The sequence below is a fragment of the Microcaecilia unicolor genome, chromosome 12 (assembly GCF_901765095.1).
Source record: "Microcaecilia unicolor chromosome 12, aMicUni1.1, whole genome shotgun sequence".
Classification (NCBI taxonomy): Eukaryota; Metazoa; Chordata; class Amphibia; order Gymnophiona; family Siphonopidae; genus Microcaecilia; species Microcaecilia unicolor.
In genome coordinates this window covers 108,115,636-108,136,356 of record NC_044042.1, presented here as the reverse complement: position 1 = coordinate 108,136,356, position 20,721 = coordinate 108,115,636, and the positions used below count along the sequence as shown (strand labels likewise).

The following is a 20,721-nucleotide window of genomic DNA, read 5'->3' as shown; positions in this document are numbered from 1 at the left end:
TCTTTTTCAGTCCCATGCGTGTCTCTCCATAAGTCAGTCAGCCCCCACCTTGCCAGCCAGGACTGGAAGGCTACTCTATCTCCCTGTGCGTATTTTGCCACCCCCCCCTGAGTTATCTAGCTTCGGGTCCAGTGTCAAGTTCATGTCGCCCCCTATCACCAAATGACCTTTAGCATGCTTTTGTAAAATCCTCTCCAGTTCCTGCATAAATATCCTCTGGTTCTCATTGGGTGCATATGCACATACCAGTGTGTAATATTCCTTATCAAGGGAGACCACCAGCAATATATATCTGCCCGCTTTATCCCTGACCGTTGTATGCACCTGCCAGGGTAGGGATCGGGATAGAGCTATCAAAACTCCCCTCTTTTTCTGAACCTCTGTGGCTGATGCACATCTTATATATGGGTACTGCTTATTATTCATTAAGTATTCATGGACTTTTCTAAGGTGGGTCTCCTGGAGAAACATTACATCGGCTTGTTGGCGTTGCATTTCCCTATATACCTGCTTCCGTTTTTGTGGAGTATTCAAGCCCCGCACATTTATAGTCACACATTTAAGCATTGTATAGGCAGACAACTTCTTCAGTTATACGCATCATTATAGCATATCTCAATATTAGCCACCCATCCCTCCCACCCTTCTTCCCTCCCCCACCCCTTCCCTCCTCCGCTCCTTTCCCTCCCCTTCCCCAAAACCTTAGCACCTTTACCATATTCTGGATGGTGCAACACGGAGGTGTTGTAACTCACTAGTACCCCTTCACATTTTTAGCTATTAATATCTTTAACTTAACTCTTATCCTACTCCTTGTTTAAACCAAAGTTCTATATTACCCTACTGCACCTTATAACCAACAATAACTTTCGACCAGGCCAGCTTGCTGCTCTCCAAGTCCATGACACCTGGTATACTCGCCGCAAGGGCGCATCCTGTTAAACAAGTGGGATCTTATCTCCCATTGTTGCCATGCAAAGTCAGGTGAGGCGTCCCGCTGACTTCTGGCGCTGAAGTCGACTCTGACCCACTCTTTGCCATCTGGGGTGGGTCCTGGGATCCGCTGTCATCGATGGGCGCTCCGCTGCAGAGGGTATATCCATCTGGTAGTCTCCCTGCAGTATTCTCTGTGCCTCTGCCAGGGTTTTGACCATGTGCTGTTTCCCATCCTTGTAGAATGCTAGTCCAAACGGATATCTCCAGCGATAGCGAATATCCAGTTCTCGCAACTTTGCCGTTACCGGCTTCAAATCAGCCCGTCTCTTCAGGGTGGCAGCCGCCAAGTCCTGGTATATTTCCACCCTATTGGTGTCCCATTTATAATCCTTTATTTGTCTTGCCGCTGCCATGACACGCTCTTTCACTGAAGTCCTGGAAGCATGCTATAATATCCTTTGGTAAGTTCTTTCTATTAGCCCCCAGGGCCCGATGTGCTCTGTCCAAGTTTATTTTTTCTGGTGGAATCGGATCCTCCGTGCTCGCTAGAATATCGCTGGCGATTTGCTGGACCACTTGCTCGCTATTTTGATACTTTGAAACCTCCGGCAAGCCCCGAATTCGGATGTTATGGCGCCTGCTCCTATTTTCCAGGTCCTCCAGTTTTTCAGAAAGAAACTGCTGACCTATTCGCTCATCCGCGATCTGCCTCTCAAGGGAGCCCAGGGACTCCGAGTGGTCATCTGTTCGGCCTTCCGCCTCCTCCACCCGGTGTCCGAGCTCAGCTATCTCCCCTCTCAAGTCAGCCCCCAGCGTCGCCAGCTCTGACCTCATGGCCTTTAGATCCGATCGGATTTCCTGGATCCAAGCGCATAGCTCCGGCAGTCCGGCCCCCTCAGGCTCTCCCTGGGTCTGCGATGCGAACATGTCTCCCGATGGTTGCAATTCCGCATCCGTTCGCTCCGCCATTTCTTCGTTCGCTCGGGCCGCCATGTTGGATTTCGTCGCGCCTTTCTTGTACGCGAATTTAGACAAGTTTAGCGGCGTTGATCGCCTTTGCATGGACGTCTCTGGCCTCCTCCGCTCCACGTTCTTAAGTGGTGTCGTTTTCTTTGCCCTCCTTGCTTATTGTAAGTGCCGGGTAACGCTATTTTCACCTCGGGTACTCGGGAGCACAGAAGTTAGGCAGCCATGCTCTCCGGTGACGTCACTTCCTCCATTTTCCTCGTGTTTTTCACGTGGGTATCAAGAGTGAGTTTTCGATCAATAGTAACTCTAAGAATTTTCAGGTTTTGTGAGACAGGAAGAGAACAGTATGGTGTGATTATGGTAGAGAAGTTTTTTGTGTTATGTTGGGAGGTGAGTACAAGACATTGAGGCATATTTTCAAAGCACTTTGGGAGGCTAAGTTCCATAGGTTTCTATGGAACTTTGGGAGGCTAAGTGCTTTGAAAATATGCCTCATTGTGTTTTTTCTGCATTAAGTTTTAGTTGGAATGCATCCACCCAGGTGTGCATGATTTGGAGGCATTGGTTGATCTCGTTGGTGATTTCATTTAGATCATGTTTGAACAGGATGTAGATTGTGACATTGTCTGCATATATGTAAGGATTGAGGTTTTGATTGGCTAGAAGTTTGGCTAACGATATCATCATTAGGTTGGTGAGAGGGGGGGGGGGATCCTTGGGGTACTCCACATTCGGGTGTCCATGGGGGTGATCTGTCTGCGTGCGTTGTTACTTGGTATGATCTTGTAGTCAGGAATCCTTTGAACCACTTGAGAACTGTGCCTCCTACTCCGAAGTATTCTAGTATATGTAATAGTATTCTATGATTCACCATGTCAAAGGCACTGGACATGTCGAATTGTAGGAGGAGTATGTTGTCACCTGTTGCAATTCCTTTTCTGAATGAGTTCATTGCGGAAACTAGAACGGTTTCAGTACTGTGATTTGACCGAAATCCTGATTGAGAATCATGCAGAATTGAGTATTTGTTTAGGTATTCGGTAAGTTGTTTTGTCACTACGCCTTCCATGAGTTTGGTTATGAGCGGAATGGATGCTACTGGGCGATAATTGGTTAGGTCCAATGTGCTTTTTGGCAGCGGTGTAAGTAGGATGTTTCCTTTATTCGTGGGAAAGAGCCCATTTTGAAGCCTGTAGTTTATGTGGTTCGTGAGGTCTGTTTTGAATTGTTTGGGTGCAGATCTTATCAGACTAGTAGGGCAAGTGTCTAGTTTGCGTTGCGATTTGGCGTATTTTCGGAGCCAGTGAGAGATTTCATCTGGTGAGAGTATGTTAAAGTTGGTCCAATATCGGTCTGCTGGCTGTTCCCCGGGTTTTGGGTCTAGACATTCAAGGATGTCTGTATACTCCGCTGTGTTGGTAGGTATCATGAGTCGGAGCTTTGTTATTTTTTCATTGAAGTATTTCGCAAGATTGGTTGCTGATGGGGTGTCTGTGTTGTTGGAGGTAACCGTTGTAGTATTTAGGAGATTGTTTACGAGTGAGAAGAGTTTGTGTGTATCCTTGTAGTTTGGTCCTATTTTGGTTTTATAATACGTCCTTTTAGTTTGTCTGATGGTGTATTTGTATTTTCTTTGTAGTTGTTTCCAGTCTTTGAATGTGTGTTCGTCTTTTTTCTTGCGCCATGCTCTTTCTAACCTTCTGACTTGTGTTTTTAGTTTTTTCAATTCTTCGTTGAACCATGGTATTGAGTTTTTTCTATGTGAGGTTCTGGTTTGCAGTGGTGCTATATTGTCTAGTACTGTTCTGCATCTGTTATCCCATTCTTGGAGAAACTGGGGTGAGTCTGTAGGTGTTGTCCATTCATCAGTGTAGAATTGTTGCCAGAATATTAGTGGGTCTATTTTACTTCTCGTTGTATAGGTTTGTTCTTGTTTTTGTTGTATCTTTTTTGTTCTCCAATGGAGGGAGAGGTTTGCACTGTAGTGATCAGACCGTGGCATTGGTGTCCATTTTTTCATAGCTTTGTATTTCAAATCTATGCTACTTTTAGGAGGTTTTAAATATTTAAAGTAAAAAAAATAACAAAAACTGTCAAACATATGACATGTTGAAATATTAATACTAGATTGATTAGACCAATTTCATTGCTTGATATAAAATACAACTCTGTTTAAGTTAATAATCTGAATTTCTTTTGTAGCTGAGTTTGTGATAGATATCGCAGAGAAAGCTGCTACCTTTGACAACTTTAAAAATGCCTTGGAGAAGAATGGTGCTGAGTTCACAGTAAGCTATTTTTTTTTATATTACTTTTAATTCTGAATTAAATGTAATGTATTCAGTTTATATGTGGTATATGGTATACAGTTTACACATAGTATATGGTAAATTCTTTCTGAAGGAATTATATATTTGGGTCTTTAAGCCCACCCTTTTAAGTTGTTGTTGTTGTTGTTGTTCTGTGCCTTCTATAAGAAAATACTTAAATTTCTGGTTGGCTTCTTAGGTATGTAACATAGTAGATGATGGCAGAAAAAGACCTGCATGGTCCATCCAGTCTGCCCAACAAGATAAACTCACATGTGCTACTTTTTGTGTATACCTTACCTTGATTTGTACCTGTCCTTTTCCGGGCACAGACCGTATAAGTCTGCCCAGCACTATCCCCGCCTCCAAACCACCAGCCCCGCCTCCCACCACCGGTTCTGGCACAGACCGTATAAGTCTGCCCAGCACTATCCCCGCCTCCCAACCACCAGCCCCGCCTCCCACCACCGGTTCTGGCACAGACCGTATAAGTCTGCCCAGCACTATCCCCGCCTCCCAACCAACAGCCCCGCCTCCCACCACCGGCTCTGGCACAGACCGTATAAGTCTGCCCAGCACTATCCCCGCCTCCAAACCAGCAGTCCCGCCTCCCACCACCGGCTCTGGCACAGACCGTATAAGTCTGCCCAGCACCATCTCCGTCTCCCGCCACCGGCTTTGCCACCCAATCTCGTCTAAGCTCCTTAGGATCCATTCCTTCTGAGCAGGATTCCTTTATGTTTATCCCACGCATGTTTGAATTCCGTTATCGTTTTCATTTCCACCACCTCCCGCGGGAGGGCATTTCAAGCATCCACTACTCTCTCCGTGAAAAAATACTTCCTGACATTTTTCTTGAGTCTGCCTCCCTTCAATCTCATTTCATGTCCTCTCGTTCTACTGCCTTCGCATCTCCGGAAAAGGTTCGTTTGCAGATTAATATGTAATTAGTATGTGCTAGAGAATGAACCTGACAGCTGATCTTAGATGCTCAGTGTGTGTTAACGGCTAAGAATAATAATTTATAATAACCCTGAAGTTAGTAGAACAGTGTTTCCCAAGTTTGGTCCTGGAGTACCCCCTTGCCAGTCAGATTGTCAGGATATTTACAGTGGATATGCATGCATGAACTTGATTTGCATACACTGCCTTCACTATCAGTGCATTGTAAGCCACTTTGAGCCTGCAAAACTGTGGGAAAAATGTGGGGTATAAATGTACAATAAATAAATTATGTGCAAATCTCTTTCATTCATATTACTACTACTGCTACTTTAACATTTCTAAAGCGCTACCAGGGTTACGCAGCGCTGTACAATTTAACAAAGAAGGACAGTCCCTGCTCAAAGGAGCTTACAATCTAAAGGACAAAAAGTGCAGTCAAACAAATTGGGGCAGTCTAGATTTCCTGAATGAAGATATAATGGTTAGGTAAATCTAGACTGCCCCAATTTGTTTGACTGCACTTTTTGTTCTTTAGATTGTAAGCTCCTTTGAGCAGGGACTGTCCTTCTTTGTTAAATTGTACAGCGCTGCGTAACCCTGGTAGCGCTTTAGAAGTGTTAACTACTACTACTACTTAACATTTCTAGAGCGCTACTAGGGTTACGCAGCGCTGTACAGTTTAACAAAGAGAGACAGTCCCTGCTCAAAGACTTACAATCTAATAGACAAGTGAACGGTCGGTCCGATAGGGGCAGTCAAATTGGGGCAGTCTGGATTCACTGAACGGTAAGGGTTAGGTGCTGAACGCAGCATTGAAGAGGTGGGCTTTAAGCAAAGACTTGAAGATGGGCAGGGAGGGAGCTTGGCGTCAGGGTTCAGGAAGGTTGTTCCAAGCATAGGGTGAGGCGAGGCAGAATGAGCAGAGCCTGGAGTTGGCGGTGGTGGAGAAGGGTACAGAGAGGAGGGATTTGTCCTGTGAACAGAGGTTACGGGCGGGAACATAGGGGGAGATGATGGAGGAGAGGTAGTGAGGGGCAGCAGACTGAATGCATTTGTAGGTAAGAAGGAGAAGCTTGAATTGAATGCGGTATCTGAACGGAAGCCAGTGAAGTGACCTGAGGAGAGGGGTGATATGAGTTTATCGGTTCTGGCGGAATATAAGACGTGCATCAGAGTTCTGAACAGATTGAAGTGGGGATAGGTGGCTAAGTGGGAGGCCACTGAGGAGTAAGTTGCAGTAGTCAAGGCGAGAGGTAATGAGAGCGTGGACAAGAGTTCGGGTGGTGTGTTCAGAGAGGAAAGGGCGAATTTTGCTGATGTTAAAGAGGAAGAAGCGACAGGTCTTGGCTATCGGCTGGATATGCGAAGAGAAGGAGAGAGAGGAGTCAAAGATGACTCCGAGGTTGCAGGCAGATGAGATGGGGAGGATGAGGGTGTTATCAACTGAGATAGAAAGTGGAGGAAGAGGAGAAACGGGTTTTGGTGGAAAGACGATAAGCTCGGTCTTGGACATGTTCAGTTTCAGGTGGCGGTTGGACATCCAGGCAGTAATGTAGTATTGTAGTAGTAGTATTGTGGATATCCTGAAAACCTGACTGGCAAGAGGTACTCCAGGACTGGATTTGGGAAATACTGTAGTAGAGCAGTCTCCCTGTAGAACCAGGCAGTATGGTTAAAAAAAAAAAAAAAGTGACATTCTGTGCTACTTTAGGAGATGCTAAGGAGAGAAGGTAACAAATCTCGCCAGTGGATACTTTTATCTCTTTTTGCTGGAAGGGTGAAAAATGATGAAAATCTATGTTTAGGTCATTTTTTAAAAAATTAAGAGGCTTAAACCTGATAATTGAGTTCCATTCACAGATTAGTGCTAGGTCATATCTGAGACATAAACTATTGACCCAGAAGGAAGAGATACCAAAGCTTGCAATAAAACTATTCATAACTCTTCCTCTCTGATTCCCAACCTTATCCAACCACATTAATCCCCTTTATTTGTTTCACTACCGGAGCTGGTGACCGCCTCTACATAGTAACATAGTAAATGACGGCAGAAAAAGACCTGCATGGTCCATCCAGTGTGCCCTACAAGATAAACTCATATGTGCTACTTTTTGTGTATACCTTACCTTGATTTGTACCTGTCCTCTTCAGGGCACAGACCGTACAAGTCTGCCCCGCCTCCCACCACCGGCTCTGGCACAGACCGTATAAGTCTGCCCAGCACTATCCCGCCTCCGGCTCTGCCACCCAATCTCGGCTAAGCTCCTTAGGATCTATTCCTTCTGAACAGGATTTCTTTATGTTTATCCCACGCGTGTTTGAATTCTGTTACCGTTTTCATTTCCACCACCTCCCGCGGGAGGGCATTCCAAGCATCCACTACTCTCTCCGTGAAAAAATACTTCTTGACATTTTTCTTGAGTCTGCCCCCCTTCAATCTCATTTCATGTCCTCTCGTTCTACCGCCTTCGCACCTCTGGAAAAGGTTCATTTGCGGATTAATACTTTTCAAATATTTGAACGTCTGTATCATATCACCCCTGTTTCTCCTTTCTTCCAGAGTATACATGTTCAGGTCATCAAGTCTCTCCTCATACGTCTTGTAACGCAAATCCCTTACCATTCTCGTAGCTTTTCTTTGCACCGCTTCAATTCTTTTTACATCCTTCGCAAGGTACGGCCTCCAAAACTGAACACAATACTCTAGGTGGGGCCTCACCAACGACTTATACAGGGGCATCAACACCTCCTTTCTTCTGCTGGTCACACCTCTCTCTATACAGCCTAACAACCTTCTAGCTACGGCCACCGCCTTGTCACACTGTTTTGTCGCCTTCAGATCAGGATAATGTAAGCCACATTGAGCCTGCAAATAGGTGTGAAAATGTGGGATACAAATGTAATAAAATAAAAAGATTTCCACCTCCCCTCCTCCATCTCTTCTACTAAGACAACACTCCCTCCCCACCCATCTCACTAACCTTCTCCCCTACCAAGCTCTATCTTAAACCACGGTGACATTCCTCATATACCCTCTGTCTCCTACCATTCAACCAGTTATTCTAGGTCCCACACCGAGGTCACTCAATTTATTTATCAGTCGCCTGTGTGGAACCGTGTCATATACATTATGACTATCAGTTGTGGTATAAGGCACTTTTAATGATTGGTTTCGGGGCACTGTTGATTTTCTTGCACTCCCTTGGAGTTAAACTTATTTCATAAAGATCACTTCAGTGTCTGTCTACATATGTGTATGGTATCTGCCAATTCTTGTGTCCAGGATTATGTTTTATACAAGCTTTTGTGAAAGGTGTGGAAATGAGTCTTCAAGTTTCATAATGTTAATGCATAGACTACTCCTTTTTTGCCTATTCGACATATCTTTTCCCCAGGGTTTGGGTAATCCAGAGTTCGTTACCTGGGAAGTTCATGGTATCCACTACTTGTTTCATGTAGTCTAGGAGGGACATTTGATTTTCCCATGTTACAGGAAGAGTTTAATCTCCCAAACAGTTTTGCTTGTCTCCAACTTCAGCATTATTTAAACCGTAATCATCTACAGATGGAGATACGTGAGACACTATCTGAGGCATATACTTTGGGTTCTCAGATGAAGGTGTTCATGATGAAACTAAGGAAACCTTCAAGAGTATACCCCCTGGATTATGATAAGCTGGCATTGTTTGGACTTCTGACCTGGCAGTACAATTACGAAAAGAAGTGATTCTTAGCCGACCTGAAGGTTATGAGGTCACTTTCTGATCACATGTCCCTTTGGGAAATACAATATAAAATAATTCTGAGGGTGTACGTCTCCCTGAAGAAGGCCCATATTTTTTTTTATTTTTTATTTGTACCCCGCGCTTTCCCACTCATGGCAGGCTCAATGCGGCTTAGGTACTTCGGAGAAACTTACTGACTTCACGGTAAACCTGGAGGACGTAATGGGGCAGTTCGGCAAACTGAAGAGTAGCAAATCTCCTGGACTGGATGGTATTCATCCTAGAGTACTGATAGAACTGAAAAACGAGCTTGCGGAGCTACTGCTAGTGATATGCAACTTATCCTTAAAATCGAGCGTGGTACCGGAAGATTGGAGGGTGGCCAATGTAACGCCCATTTTTAAAAAAGGCTCCAGGGGAGATCCGGGAAATTATAGACCGGTGAGTCTGACGTCGGTGCCTGGGAAAATGGTAGAGGCTATTATTAAAACAAAATTACAGAGCACATCCGAGGACATGGATTACTGAGACCAAGTCAGCATGGCTTTTGTGTGGGGAAATCTTGCCTGACCAATTTACTTCAATTCTTTGAAGGAGTGAACAAACATGTGGACAAAGGGGAGTCGTTTGATATTGTGTATCTGGATTTTCAAAAGGCGTTTGACAAGGTACCTCATGAAAGGCTACAGAGGAAATTGGAGGGTCATGGGATAGGAGGAAATGTCCTATTGTGGATTAAAAACTGGTTGAAGGATAGGAAACAGAGAGTGGGGTTAAATGGGCAGTATTCACAATGGAGAAGGGTAGTTAGTGGGGTTCCTCAGGGGTCCGTGCTAGGACCGCTGCTTTTTAATATATTTATAAATGATTTAGAGATGGGAGTAACTAGCGAGGTAATTAAATTTGCTGATGACACAAAGTTATTCAAAGTCGTTAAATCACGACAGGATTGTGAAAAATTACAAGAGGACCTTACGAGACTTGGAGACTGGGCGGCTAAATGACAGATGATGTTTAATGTGAGCAAGTGCAAGGTGATGCATGTGGGAAAAAAGAACCCGAATTATAGCTACGTCATGCAAGGTTCCACGTTAGGAGTTACGGACCAAGAAAGGGATCTGGGTGTCGTCGTCGATAACACACTGAAACCTTCTGCTCAGTGTGCTGCTGCGGCTAAGAAAGCGAATAGAATGTTGGGTATTATTAGGAAAGGTATGGAAAACAGGTGTGAGGATGTTATAATGCCGTTGTATCGCTCCATGGTGCGACCGCACCTTGAGTATTGTGTTCAATTCTGGTCGCCGCATCTCAAGAAAGATATAGTAGAATTGGAAAAGGTGCAGCGAAGGGCGACTAAAATGATAGCGGGGATGGGACGACTTCCCTATGAAGAAAGACTAAGGAGGCTAGGGCTTACAGCTTGGAGAAGAGACGGCTGAGGGGAGACATGATAGAGGTATATAAAATAATGAGTGGAGTGGAACAGGTGGATGTGAAGCTTCTGTTCACGCTTTCCAAAAATACTAGGACTAGGGGGCATGCGATGAAACTACAGTGTAGTAAATTTAAAACAAATCGGAGAAAATGTTTCTTCACCCAACGTGTAATTAAACTCTGGAATTCGTTGCCGGAGAAAGTGGTGAAGGCGGTTAGCTTAGCAGAGTTTAAAAAGGGGTTGGACGGTTTCCTAAAGGACAAGTCCATAAACCGCTACTAAACGGACTTGGAAAAATCCAAAATTCCAGGAATAACATGTATAGAATGTTTGTACGTTTGGGAAGCTCGCCAGGTGCCCTTGGCCTGGATTGGCCGCTGTCGTGGACAGGATGCTGGGCTCGATGGACCCTTGGTCTTTTCCCAGTATGGCATTACTTATGTACTTATGTACTTATTTGTACCTGGGGCAATGGAGGGTTAAGTGACTCGCCCAGAGTCCAAAGGAGCTACCTGTGCCTGCAGTGGGAATTGAACCCAGTTCCCCAGGACCAAAGTCCACCACTCTAACCACTAGGCTACTCCTCCACTCGCAAATGATGTCTGCATTCTTGAGGTATGGGCACCTGGAGGCCTCTTTGGGGCATATGTTTTGGACTTTGGCCACGTGTTTTTGATTTTGTTTGCAGTATCTGTTCTGTAACACTGAAGCCTAATCCAGGAGTTCTAGTTGCTGTGTTCCTTGACCTCGACCCTTGAAAATGGGGGTGAGGGCCTTCCTGAAATGGACAATATGGATGGAGCTAAAGGACAGCCCTTTCAGAAGACATGAGAGCATTTTTAGAATACCTTAACATCAAGGGCTCGAAGTCAGATTTTGAATTGTTTGTCTATTACTTTTTGGATACTTACTTTTAACTTCTTCCATACAGTTGTTGTATTGTGGGAGGGGGAAGGATGGGGGTAGTTAGGGGATAGTGAGGGTTTTTTTTTATTGTAATTGTACTGAGCGAAGTGTCCTCTCTGTTCAAAACGCAACTATACAACATGTATTTTCTATATCTCAACTGTTTTTGCTGATTATCTTGATTTCAAGTTTAATGATCTCAATTGTTCAAGCTATTTTTGTCTTGAATGAAGTTTAACCTATCACCTTTAGCTATCTGTTCCTCTACCTCAACTATGTATTTCTCCTATCCAGAACCACCACTTACGGAATTATGTAAGCCACATTGAGCCTGCAAATAGGTGGGAAAATGTGGGATACAAATGTTATAAATAAATGTGGTGATTTTATTTTTTTGCTTTGAAGTTGTATTGTGCAAGTTGTTATAATTTTTATAGCTCTCCAGTCATTTTGGACATGCTCAATTAAAAAAAAATATGTATATAATATTTTCTCTTTGTTTTTACGTTTTGATTAGAGGGGTTGTGGCAAATACAAGGGTGCGATTTATATACACATTCCTGGTGGTAGATAAAACAATAAGGTAGCCCTTGTAAGAAATACAGTAATTTATTAAAAGATTAAAGCCCGACAAGGCCATGTTTCGCCAGTACAAATTTGCTGCGTCGGGGTCAGCGAGTTATCTGCTGATATAAAATTCCAAAATCAGCCTGGCTGGTGCAGCTGTTAAAACATTGCAAGCAAGATTCTGGGATCAGTCTCTCATAAACACGCTGTGAATACAGCCAGGCTGATTTTAGAATTTTACATCCGCTGGTGACCTACTGCTGCAGCCATTTGCAATGGTGAAACATGGTCATGTCGGGCATTTTATGTTGAAATTCTTGGAGCTTTTAATCTGTTAATAAAGACTGCGTTTCTTACAAAGTCTGCCTTGTTTTATCTGCCATATTGGATTTGGCAGACCGCCTTTTTTTTATTTACACACTAGTAAAAAAGGCCCGTTTCTGGAGCAAATGAAACAGGCGCTAGCAAGGTTTTCCTTCCCAACCCCCCTCCACCTCTTCGTCGTTGTGAAGCCACTGACGCCATTGCTCTGCCCTCGATCTGTGACGCCATTGCTCCGCCCTCAACGTCATAACGTTTGACGCGAGGGCGGGGCCCAGAGACAGTGATTTCGGTGGCTTCACCACCACGAACCCTTCGAACCCGAAGGAAGTGACACTGACGTCCGTGTCCTCAGAACGTTGAGGGTGAGTTTTACTATATAGGATTTCTGATTACATAAATGTGCAGTGGACCATGCAGTGTGAATTTTATCACAACACAACAGCAATGCAAAAATCATATGCAAATTTTATGTGCAGTTAAATCACACTATTAAACTGAAAATGGGGGAGGAGCGTGCCTGGCACATATGTACAAAGGTTTTGTGGTAAGCGTGATTCTTGTGCGCATTCCCAGACAAAAATGGAAGTGTCGGTACACATCGGCGTATGTTCTTCTGCACCAAAATCTGTGTGCTTTCGCTTCATTTTGTTCGGACACGCGCACATATTGCTTACAATTTGCGGTCATCTGTACCGCACATGTTAACATTCATCTTTGAGCATTTGGCGCACAATAACGTGTGCATACACAGGAGGGGCTGCTAATACATAGGTGCGGCTTATGCAAAGGCACATTTACACAAAAGCTGAAAACCTGCTGCTTATAATAGGGTGCAGTTTATATACATAAAAATAGGGTAATCCAAAACTTACTGTAAATAGCAGTGGAAAGCTGTAGGAACCAGTGGAATATGCAAGCGCTTATGAGTTAAGTGCAGCTTTCATCTGGTGCTAGGTGGGGGTGGGGGATAAAGGGAGGGGGCCTAAAGCCTTTCATTTTTGTGACTGGAAGGCAAATCTTAGTTAACAGGGATGATGCATAGGCAACAGAATGTGGTGGGTCACTGGGGCCATGGCCCAACATAGCATCAGCAACTGCAGAGCCTGGGGGTCGGGGCTGAAATTTTGGCCCCTCAAAAGAAAAGAAAAGGGTGTTCCGCTATCTTTAGGATGCTATGCTTACTATTCAGATTTTGGTCTCTTCAGCTGATGACTGGAGTTCATAAACCATGGTTCTATATTATTGTTCCCAAAATTTGGGTTAAGGGAAGGATTATCTTCAGAATTACTTGGGCTTTGCTGGGGCTCTTTGAGACCACGAAAGCACACTTGATATTCAAGCGAGCTGGATGCCAACATCTCCCACTAGCTCTTTAATTTGTTTTTAAGAACATAAGCTTTGCCATACTGGGACAGACTGAAGGTCCATCAAGCCCAGTATCCTGTTTCCAACAGTGACCAATCAAGGTTACAAGTACCTGGCAAGATCCCAAAACAGTACAATACGTTTTATGCTGCTTATCCTAAATATAAGCGGTGGCATTTTCCAAAGTCCATCTTAATAATGGTTTATGGACTTTTCTTTTAGGAAGTTCCAAACTTTTTTAAAAAGCCTGCTAAGCTAACTGCTTTTACCATGTTCTTTGGTAATAAATTCCAGTTTAATTACACGTTGAGTGAAGAAATATTTTCTCCGATTTTGTTTTAAATTTACTACCTTGTAGCTAGTCATAGTATTTTTGGAAAGGGTAAGCAAAGATTCACGTCTTTGCTGGGATAGTGCTGGGCAGACTTGTACGGTCTGTGCCAGAGCCGGTGGTTGGGAGGCGAGGATAGTGCTGGACAGACTTATACGGTCTGTGCCCTGAAGAGCACAGGTACAAATCAAAGTAGGGTATACACAAAAAGTAGCAAATATGAGTTATCTTGTTGGGCAGACTGGATGGACCGTGCAGGTCTTTTTCTGCCGTCATCTACTATGTTACTATGTTATTATTGCTTTAAACCCCTCTTCCCCCCCCCCCCCCCCCCCCCCCCCCCCCCCCCCCCCCGGTTGCTTTTTTAGCATGGAATGAGTCATGTACTTACCTGATTTGCTTTGCATTCAGCTTGTTCTTTGTCAAATCAGCTGAACCAGTATTTGGAGCTGTCTTTCTGTTCTCTTTCAGGACTCCCTGATCAGTAACTTACTGCGTCTCATACAAACTATGCGACCTCCCACAAAGCCATCCACAAGCAAAGGTGTGTGGAATAGTTACATTTTGTTCCGTATGACTTGTAAATTGTATTATCAAAAGAAATCAACATTTTTAGTTTGCGTAGGGTGCTTTGCCTCTTTGAGGTTTTTATTTCCATTGAAATTCATGGGGCAGTGCAAAATGAGCTATGGATGGTGATATGTGGAGTGGCCTAGTGGTTAGGTTGGTGGACTTTGGTCCTGAGGAACTGAGTTCGATTCCCGGCACAGGCAGCTCCTTGTGACTCTGGGCAAGTCACTTAACCCTCCATTGCCGCCGCATTGAGCCTGCCATGAGTGGGAAAGCGCGGGGTACAAATGTAACAAAAAAAAAAAAAAAATCTGGATTTTAACCCCAAGGCTGACTTGAATTTGGCATTTTTTGTAGGCTCAGTTCTCTACAGGATCAATACAATTACTAGACAGCCTAGTCTGTCCTGGGAATTTGTACCAACTGGTCCTTTCCGTTCTCTGTGGAGGTTTTGTTCGTGGTGCTTAGTGTCTGACCTGTTTTACCACATTTCATGCACTGGACAATGTTAGAGGTCACAAGTATATGTTATCTCTTCCTGGGTGCCTTTGGTGCTCATTTTCAAAGCAGATAGACTTACAAAGTTACTTAGAGGCATATTTTCAAACCACTTAGCCTTAGGTTACTTAGGTAACATAGGTTACTATGTAACTTTTTAAGTCTGTGTGCTTTGAAAATGAGCCTCTTTGTGATTTGGGGTACTTTTTGTTCCGTTTTGCTTTTTAATATTGTACTAAAGTTTTTTGTTAGATTCAACCTGGTTCCAAATACTTGATGGACACTAAGATATTTTGTAGAAATATGCTGAATACTATGTGTTGCTGGTAATTAAGCAACGTTCTTAACTTCACTATCATTAAGATCATAAAATAGACCTATGGGAAGAATTAGTATTTGTAAACTCTGGAGCCCATTTTCAAAACACTTAGACTTACAGATTTCCATAGTCTTAAGTGCTACTACTATTTAGCATTTCTATAGCGCTACAAGGCGTACGCAGCGCTGCACAAACATAGAAGAAAGACAGTCCCTGCTCAAAGAGCTTACAATCTAATAGACAAAAAAAAAAGTGCTTTGAAAATACGCCTCTCTGTATCCATAAATATAGAGATTGCTTTTATGGCTATTTCTATAATACTAGTAGCTGTACACAGCACTGTACAGATACACATTAGGGCTGCATTTTGATTAAAATGGTTAATCGCTGGTCATACCCAGCAGTCTATTGGGGGGGGGGGGCACACATTTCTTCCCCCCCCCCCCCATTATATATCGTACCTAGAGAATGATACGGGGACAGGTCTGTCCCTTTCCACGCCTCATCCCTGTGGGCACTGTCCACATCTGCAAAAACTTCGAATACTTATGATTTTATATTTAAATCTTTTTATTGAAGTATGAAAAGGAACAATATGCTATGCAACTGTTGTTTATAAATCACAAATAAAAAGCCAATAATAACAATGAGTAACTATAATAACCCCACCAACACCACCCTCTACCCTTCCAATTCCAGCAATATTTGACTTCTGCTACACCCCCAAGGAATGCTAATTCACATAACCCATTCTGCATGCCCTAGCGGGGGAGAAATATGCCATATGAAGCACTGTTATGATTTTTGAATCTGTGGATGAATAAGAAGTCATTGTCAATCTCAGGGTTCAGTCTAGCTCTCCTGTCTTCCACAGTCCCTCCTGCAATAGAAGATGTCTTCTTAGAAGATATGCTGGTAGCAGGATGCACAGGATTCCCCATGCACATTTTGCTAGTTGTGGCCAGCATGTTTGCTTGTTTTTCCAAAAAATCAAAATATCGTCATCTGCATCACTCAAGCATAAATAACTGTCCAGTTCATTAACAGCCTTCAAAGTAGAGAATGACACGGGGATAAAGTTTGTCCCCGTCTCCACGGGCTCTGTCCCCATTCCTGCGGTTACTGCAGGTCATTCTCTAATCATACCTTTTTCTGGTGGGGATTCCGAAGCTGCACCAGACAAAGAAATTCACTGCCAAAGGAGCCCCCTTTCTCCTTGTTCGGCCTCAGGAGTGAGGACGTCAGTGAGGTGCCTCCAGCCACTGATGCCACAAACTGAGCATGCTTGGGGAGTGTAAGCATTGGTAGCTGGAGGCCGGTGAGCTACCCCACCAGCCATTGAACAGGTACTGCAGCTTTGGAGGGGTCTGGGGCCTGAGCCCAAAGTAGGGAGTCCAGGTCTCCAAGGCACCTCCCCTGCGACTGTGCTCCTGCCTCTAGGTTCATCTCTCTCTCTCTCTCTCCCCCCCCCCCCCCCCCCACGGCCATCTAAGGTTCTCTCTCTCCCCCCCCTCATGGTCATTCATGGTTCTCTTAATTACCCCCCAACCGCCAACGGCTCTCTCTCCACTCCCCTTCAGCCATGGCAGCGGTACTGAAAAGCAGCTGCGACCTGCACCAGGCCTTCCCTCCTAGGGATGGGAAAAGGAATTGGGACTTCATATACCGCCTTTCTGTGGTTTTTGCAATTACATATAGCAGGGGCAATGAAGGGTTAAATGACTTGCCCGGAGTGACAAGGAGTTGCAGTGGGAATTGAACCCAGATCCCCAAGAGCAAAGTCTGTTGTACTAAACCACTAGGTTAGTCTTACCCATCCCACCCCCTTCTGATACAACTTCCTGTTTAGGACGGGTCAGAGAGAAGACCCGGTGCAGGCAACTTTCAGTACTGCTGCCACGGCTACAGGGCCAAAGGTTTTACTGAAAATGGAAAAAGGTAAAACCGGGTGGGAAGAGGAGGGAGATGCCGGGCCACATGCATGTGTGCTGCAGAAGGTAAATGAATTGCGATTTAAAATTTTTAATCACGATGATTGCCGGCTTGACTGCAATTAATGTGCGTAAGAAGATAAGAGTAGCCATACTGGGTCCATCTAGCCCAGTATCCTGTTTTCCAAACAGTGGCCAAGCCAGGTCACAACGTAGTAGATGATGGCAGAAAAAGACCTGCATGGTCCATCCAGTCTGCCCAACAAGATAAACTCATATGTGTATACCTTACCTAGTAATTGCCTTTTTCAGGGCACAGACCGTACAAGTCTGCCCAGCAGTATTTCCCGCCTCCCAACCACCAGTCCCGCCTCCCATCACTGGCTCTGGCACAGACCGTATAAGTCTGCCCTCCACTATCCTCTCCTCCCAACCACCAACCCCTCTTCCCCCACCTGCTCTGCCACCCAATTTCGGCTAAGTACCTGGTAGAAACCCAGTTAGCCGCAACATTCCATGCTACCAATCCCAGGGCAAGTAGTTGCTTCCCATGTCTATATTGAAGACACACAGGACAAAAAAAGTGTAGATACAGAGATCTGTAGCTTATTGTTTTTCTATCTTATTTTAACCAGAAGCTGTTGTTAAACCCAAGACAGAGAAAGAGAAGCTTAAAGATCTATTTCCAGCCCTGTGCAGACCAGATGATCCTATGGTTCGGGTAAGTGGATTTATGCAGCTAAGAGTGTTATTTGTACATGCAGATGGTTATTATGCTATCTGGAGCTTGTTTTCTGTTAACTAGTTGTATTTGGTGGGGTGTGTTCCAGGTTGTGGGCAGAAATTAGTAAGTGTAGCTAGAATTCTCTTGGTAAATACGCAAAAATATTTAACTGTGCTGATTTACTTGTTCTTTTCTTATTATTAAATAAATGTTTCAAATTTATAGAAGGTAGTATTTATTACAAAAACTTATATACCACCAAACCAATCAAAATCGCAGAGGTTGACATTACAATAAAATCATGAAATCAATTGGGAACAAATGCCACTCAAATTGACAGAAAAAGACCTAACCACATACTTTCAAGACCAAATCATACTCAAAACTGTTTTCCTCACATGAAACAGAAACTTAATAGACTCTGTAATCCTCCTGACCTGTGAGATTAAATGCCTCTTTGAAGTAAAACGTTTTTAACATGATCTTAAACTTAGTTAAATTCATCTTGCCTCATATTTCTCTAGGGATAAGGTTCCATAAGGAAGGTGCCATGCAGGAGAAAACTCTTTCCCTGGCCCATTTTCCCCTTAAGTCTGGTGGAGGAGTAGCCTAGTGGTTAGTGCAGCAGACTTTGATCCTGGGGAACTGGGTTCAATTCCCACTGCAGCTCCTTGTGACTCTGGGCAAGTCACTTAACCCAAGAAAACAACAAAACAAAGTGAAACCACAGATGGTAAGAGCACCAAAAAGTTTTATTTGGACCCTACACGCTCCGTGTTTCGGCCAAAAAGGCCTTCTTCAGGGGTCTTCAAATTTTGACGTATACAGATATTCCAGCCAAAGTTCTCACAAAATGAGACAAACTGAACGATAAAGGCGTGAGATACAATATCCTTAAAGAATAAACCGAATGGTGCACACCACAATAAATAAAAACTTCAGTATACGAGAGGCATAAACTGTTGGAAACATATAAAAGTTATGCTCTATTGCTTCGCGCACGTCATTAACTGACTTAGACCTAATGTTAATGACGTGCGTGAAGCAATAGAGCACCATTCGGTTTATTCTTTAAGGATATTGTATCTCACGCCTTTATTGTTCAGTTTGTCTCATTTTGTGAGAACTTTTTCTGGAATATCTGTATACGTCAAATTTGAAGACCCCTGAAGAGGGCCTTTTCGGCTGAAACACGGACCGTGTAGGGTCCAGATAAAACTTTTGGTGCTCTTACCATCTGTGGTTTCAGTCTGGTCTTTCTGGATTTCTTCCGCTTTGTTTTGTTGTTTTCTTGTGTTTTTTGCGGGAGATTTGGCCTCTGTTTTTTTTTTTTTGCTCCAAGTCACTTAACCCTCCATTGCCCCAGGTACAAATAAGTACCTGTATTTAATATGCAAACCGCTTTGATTTGAACCACAGAAAGGTGGTATATAAAGTCCAATTCCCTTTCCTTTCCTATCATCCTGAAGTCTTGTAATGGTCTAAGTACCCTCCCGGGGATAAATAATATGGTCAGATAATTTTAGATATGATGGCTGTAAACTATAAAAAGCTTTATGAGCTAACACTGAAGTTTTAAAAAGAATTGTATATTTAATGGGTAACCAGTGATAGTGAATACATTATGAAGTAACATGATCAAATTTTCTTTTATTACCTAAAAGTTTTATTGCTGCATTTTGTAAGGTTTGGAGCCTTGATAGATTTGGATCTGGGATATGGCATCATGAGCCTTCATTTGCAATAACCTGGGCATTTCCCCCCCTGTTTTATATCCTTTCCCAGCTTACTTTTAGTCCAGCTGCTGTAGTGACATTTCTCAGCCATGGGTGCATAGTCAAGGGCTCCATCCAGAACCTTGTTTCCCCTCCAGAGGCTGTGAATACTTCTTACCTGGAGAGCAGAAGGCCAAGCTGGATCTCTCCTTTTTCATTCTGATAATTATTGAATTCCCTGCAGCAGGACTGGCAGTAGAAAGCTCCTTCTACTCCATTGTTAGTTATCGTAACTAAATTAGGGCTTCCATTGCTTCATGCTAGTATATGTAAGATATGAATTGTGCATATTACTACAGAAGAGAGTTTGCAGCTATGAGAAATGACAGACTTGGGAAGCAGCTGAGGTTGGGATTTCATTGTAGACAGAGGTTTTTTTGTTTTGTTTTTTTTCTCCATTGGCTGCTTTGGACAGCCCCGGTGCCTTACAACTTGGTGAAACACGGTGCTTAATTTCTACAGAACATGTTGGATGCAGATGACGTTAAGGTAGCTGCAGATGCTCTCAAGGAACTGGAAGCTCTGATGCCAAGTGCAGCTGGTGAAGAAAAAGTCAAAGGTTCCAAACACCGGTAGGTAACGGATTTTGTACTCCTCTCTTCAATACCTTCCTTCAAGCATGAATGAAAGATGATGAAAATATATAAAAGCTTCCTCTCTATGACCCATAGTAGTGTGGTGTTCTTATAGCTTGATGATCTGATTTTCTAACGCCAGGGATAAAAAAAAGAGGAAGAGTCGAAGTCGCAGCAGGGATAGAGACCGAGACCGGAAGCGCCGGCACAGGTCTCACTCCCGGTCTCGCTCAAGGTCACGAGACAGGAAGAAGGTCAAGTCCCGTCATCGTTCCCGAAGCAGGAGCACCAGCCCTAGCAAGGACCGTCGGGACAAAGACAAGCATGCAGACAAAATGAATGACCGATGGAGGGACAAACATGTGGATCGGCCTCCGCCAGAGGAGCCCTCCATAGGGGACATTTACAATGGCAAAGTGACAAGTATCATGCAGTTCGGGTGCTTCGTTCAGCTGGAGGGACTAAGGTGAGAGAGAGCACTGTCTTAGGAGGTCTTTTACTAATGGTTAGTGCAAGT

General features: G+C 43.8%; 1 protein-coding gene across 2 annotated transcripts in view; it reads left to right on the top strand.

Moving 5' to 3' along the window:
* DHX8 (DEAH-box helicase 8) overlaps positions 1-20,721 on the top strand; it is a 136,063-nt gene that overhangs the window by 8,066 nt on the left and 107,276 nt on the right. Inside the window, exons 2-6 of one of the 2 annotated variants that reach the window (XM_030221067.1) lie at positions 4,108-4,193; positions 14,284-14,356; positions 17,769-17,851; positions 20,092-20,201; positions 20,347-20,670. In XM_030221067.1, coding sequence (XP_030076927.1) covers positions 4,108-4,193; positions 14,284-14,356; positions 17,769-17,851; positions 20,092-20,201; positions 20,347-20,670 — 676 coding nt within the window. Of the gene's footprint in view, positions 1-4,107; positions 4,194-14,283; positions 14,357-17,765; positions 17,852-20,091; positions 20,202-20,346; positions 20,671-20,721 lie in introns of both variants that reach the window. The other variant, XM_030221065.1, reaches the window with a different exon arrangement.